At 53.9% G+C, this 4,539-nt stretch overlaps 1 protein-coding gene across 1 annotated transcript; it reads right to left on the reverse strand.

The window, feature by feature from the left end:
• Positions 1 to 2,883: 2,883 nt before the first annotated feature.
• On the reverse strand, positions 2,884 to 4,489 carry LOC107988144 (transmembrane protein 132C-like; the record flags this gene model as incomplete). The annotated part of the gene is given in 2 exon segments (XM_017031006.2): positions 2,884 to 2,961; positions 3,110 to 4,489. Coding segments are annotated over 2 exon segments (1,458 nt in total), but the record flags the coding sequence as incomplete, so codon positions are not given.
• Positions 4,490 to 4,539: the final 50 nt, after the last annotated feature.

Genomic DNA, 4,539 nt, shown 5'->3' on the forward strand with positions numbered 1-4,539 from the left:
GAGCTGCTGTTCTCACCTGAAGCTGTTGAAAGTCACTGTGGTGTTTTAATTACACCAGATCCTACATCAATCATGCCCCCTGGTGGCCAACTGTATCCCTCCAAGACCAACCCCCCCCCCCGTTTTTTTTCATCGTTGTATTCGTCCGTCAACTGTCTTTCTATAAAACAAGTCTAAACTGACCTGTCCCCTGAGCTGTCTGTAGGTGGCGCTCTCCTCAACTCAACGTTTTACTGCAGGACTGAAAAAAATAGAACAAAAAAAAAAAAAAAAGTGAAAAACGCGATCAGGCAAAAACAAAAAAAACTGCTACTGCAATAAAACAGTCACTGAGCGAAATGTAATTTCTCACTCCACTGCCCTCTGTCTGTGGGGAGGGGAAGTGCGGGAAAATTAATTAATTAATTCACCCATTTTTATAACAACAATATCAAATGTTTTCGGAAATGTTATTATTTTATATTTTCAATAAATTTGTTTTGTTATTTTTAATGGAGAAAATGTAACAACAACGACGACAACAACAACAACAACAACAACAACAACGTTGACGTCAGTCGATCTCTTTAATCCATAAATAAAAGTGTTAATTCACGAAGGAGTTTTTTTTTTTTTTTTTTTTTTTTAACAGACAGTTTAATCAACGCAATAAATGCGATTAAAAATACCAATGATCGTCCGGCAGGAAAAGCCAAAGGTCAAAGGTCACAGACCGGCCTGTGACCTTTGACACCTGTAGGAATGAGAACCATCTGTCTGAGTCACTCACCCTTTTTGACTCACCCTCGTGACCTCAACTGACCTCAGGTGACCTCACGACCTGCGGCTGGACTTGACCTTTGACCTCTGAGGGTCAAGCGTCTGTGGCTCAGATAGAAAAACAAAAAACCTACAAAATACCTCTCAGTGAGAGTACGCATTCACAACATATACTGTACAGGTGCAGTTTTACTGCAGTACTATTTCATTTTCAAGTTTTTATGCCGATAAAAAACCACAGGTGAGTATCCTTCGTCGGGGGTCAGCGACCTCCAGGGGTTTGCTGAGGTACTGCAGGTCTAATTACTTCATCCAATCACATCTTTCACTCGTTGCTAACTTCTATTACGCCACTAACACTCCAGGCCTGTAGGTGGCAGGAGAGAGAGAGAGAGAGAGAGAGGTTGAATGCTACTGGCAATCACAGGTTACAGGTGGCGGTCCCTGCTGGTCGGTCCCAGTCATGACTTCACGTTGACCCTGTTTTTTTACAGTCAAGATAAAAGGAAACTCTTCTACAGAGTAAAAAGTACCACAACAGTTCCAGGAACCACAGGGACCACAACAGTCCCAGGAACCACGACAGTCCCAGGAACCATAACAGTCCCAGGAACCATAACAGTCCCAGGGACCACAACAGTCCCAGGCCCACAACAGTCCCAAGGAACCATAACAGCCCCAGGAACCATAACAGTCCCAAGGACAATAACACTTCCAGGAACCCCAACTGGCCCAAGGAACCACAACAGTTCCAGGGACCGCAACAGTCCCAGGGACAACAACAGTCCGAGGAACCACAACAGTTCCAGGGACCGCAACAGTCCCAGGGACGACAACAGTCCCAGGAACCATAACAGTCCCAAGGACAATAACACTTCCAGGAACCCCAACTGGCCCAAGGAACCACAACAGTTCCAGGGACCATGACAGTCCCAGGAACCACAGGGACCACAACAGCCCCAAGGAACCATAACAGCCCCAGGAACCATAACAGGCCCAGGGACCACAACAGGTCCAGGGACCACAACAGCCCCAAGGAACCATAACAGCCCCAGGAACCATAACAGTCCCAGGGGCCATAACAGTTCCAGGAACCACAACAGTCCCAGGAACCACAGGGACCACAACAGCCCCAGGAACCATAACAGTCCCAGGGGCCATAACAGTCCCAAGGACTATAATAGTTCCAGGGACCATAACAGTCCCAGGGACCAGAACAGTCCCAGGAACCCCAACAGTCCCAAGGAACCATAACAGTCCCAGGGGCCATAACAGTTCCAGGAACCATAACAGGCCCAGGGACCACAACAGTTCCAGGGACCGCAACAGTCCCAGGGACGACAACAGTCCCAGGAACAACAAGAGTCCCAGGAACCACAGCGACCACAACAGTCCCACAACAGTCCCAGGGCCCACAACAGTCCCAGGAACCAAAACAGTCCCAGGGACAACAACAGTCCGAGGAACCACAACAGTCCCAGGAACCACAACAGTCCCACAACAGTCCCAGGAACAACAAGAGTCCCAGGAACCACAGGGACCACAACAGTACCAGAAACCATCTCCGTCCCAGAACAGTCCCAGGAACCACAACAGCCCCAAGGAACCACAACAGTTCCAGGGACCGCAACAGTCCCAGGGACGACAACAGTACCAGGGACCACAACAGTACCAGAAACCATCTCCGTCCCAGAACAGTCCCAGGAACAACAAGAGTCCCAGGAACCACAGCGACCACAACAGTCCCAAGGACAATAACACTTCCAGGAACCCCAACTGGCCCAAGGAACCACAACAGTTCCAGGAACCATAACAGGCCCAGGGACCAAAAAAGGCCCAGGGACGACAACAGTACCAGGGACCATAACAGATCCAGGAACCACAACAGACCCAGGAACCATAACAGTCCCAAGGACAATAACACTTCCAGGAACCCCAACTGGCCCAAGGAACCACAACAGTCCCAAGGACTATAATAGTTCCAGGGACCATGACAGTCCCAGGAACCCCAACAGTCCCAAGGAACCATAACAGCCCCAGGAACCACAACAGACCCAGGGACCATAACAGCCCCAGGAACCACAGGGACCACAACAGACCCAGGAACCATAACAGTCCCAAGGACTATAATAGTTCCAGGGACCATGACAGTCCCAGGAACCCCAACAGTCCCAAGGACAATAACACTTCCAGGAACCCCAACTGGCCCAAGGAACCACAACAGTTCCAGAGACCATATCAGTCCCAGGAACCAAAACAGTCCCAGGAACAACAAGAGTCCCAGGAACCACAGGGACCACAACAGTCCCAGGGACCACAACAGTTCCAGAGACCATATCAGTCCCATAACAGTCCCAGGGACGACAACAGTCCCAGGAACCACAACAGTTCCAGGGACCGCAACAGTCCCAGGGACCACAACAGTCCGAGGAACCACAACAGTCCCAGGGACCACAACAGTCCCAGGGACAATAACAGTTCCAGGAACCACAACAGTTCCAGGAACCATAACAGTCCCAGGAACCACAACAGTTCCAGGAACCAAATCAGTCCCAGGAACCAAATCAGTCCCAGGGACCACAACAGTTCCAGGGACCACTGTCCTCTCGGGGTGACGTTGTTCCACCTCCGACCCTAAACCCCCTTCTTCCAACCCGCCGTCGTTCAACGGCTCCATCTAACTGCGCAGCTCTTTAGCGCCCCCTAGCTCCAGGTCCGGACACACCCACTGAATGTCCTGACTGCGTCGTCCACTCAGGGTGTTCACGGTGGGACGGCCGTCGTCCTCCGGGGGGACGGTGGTGAACGTGGTGAACTGCACCCGTTTCCTCCTGGTGGTGGGCGAGTCGCCTTTGTTCTCCCCGTCCGTGGTCCCACGACCTTTGCCCTTTTGGGCGGAGCCTCCGTTCAACAAGTGGAGACCACCGCCGGAGTCCAGGTGGGGCGACAACCGGATCCGGCTCTCCGGCGGTTCTGCCTCGTTCCCGGTCCACACCCAGTCGTGAGCGTGGTTCGTGTTCTCCCGCTCCTCCAGGGGGAGCTCTTTGTGCCGGTACTTCAAGGTGTAGGAGACACAGTTGATGAGGAAGACCAGGACGGCCAGGCAGAAGACGCCCAGCAGGGCGTACATGCCGATCTCCAGGTCCGTCAGTCCGTGAGCCGCCCGGACCAGCTCGTCGTCCGCGCCGCCGCCGGGACGGTCGGGGAAGTCGGCGAAGTTCTGCCGACCCTGGCTGTCACCTGACGGCCTGTCGCCTCCAGGGCGGCTCGGTGCTGCGCTCCCGGTGGGGGGGGGGGCTCTCCTCCTCCAAACCCCTTCGTCCACTTCAGGGACGGGGCTGCCGTAAGAATGGGTGTTAAGTCCCGTCCTGTCCTGCCCTCGGTCGTCCACGTTGTCTCCCGCCGGACCGCGATCGAACCTCACCCTCAGGTCGCAGCTGCCCGACGCCAACGCGCTCCTCCTCCTGCTGGACTTCTGGCAGGACTCGCGGACGGTCATCTCCACCCGGACCAGGACGCCCTGACCTTCGGCCTCGGCCACGACGACGGGCAGCCTCCACCAGGGGTCGTGTCGCACCGTGACCACCGTCTCGTCCAGGGACGTGGCGGTGAGGACGAACAGGTCTGGGCCGTAGAGGTCCAGAGGCGCCGCCGAGCCGTCGCTGAAGTGGAGCCAGGCGCCGACCCAGGCCTCCTGTCGGAACCACACGGGAGTTAGCGTTAGCGTTAGCGGGAGGGTTAGCGTTAGCGTTAGCCTTTGTTCAATGAGAAAATGACTTT

The sequence above is a fragment of the Cynoglossus semilaevis genome, unplaced genomic scaffold (assembly GCF_000523025.1).
Source record: "Cynoglossus semilaevis isolate Cse_v1.0 unplaced genomic scaffold, Cse_v1.0 scaffold1075, whole genome shotgun sequence".
In the NCBI taxonomy this organism is placed as follows: Eukaryota; Metazoa; Chordata; class Actinopteri; order Pleuronectiformes; family Cynoglossidae; genus Cynoglossus; species Cynoglossus semilaevis.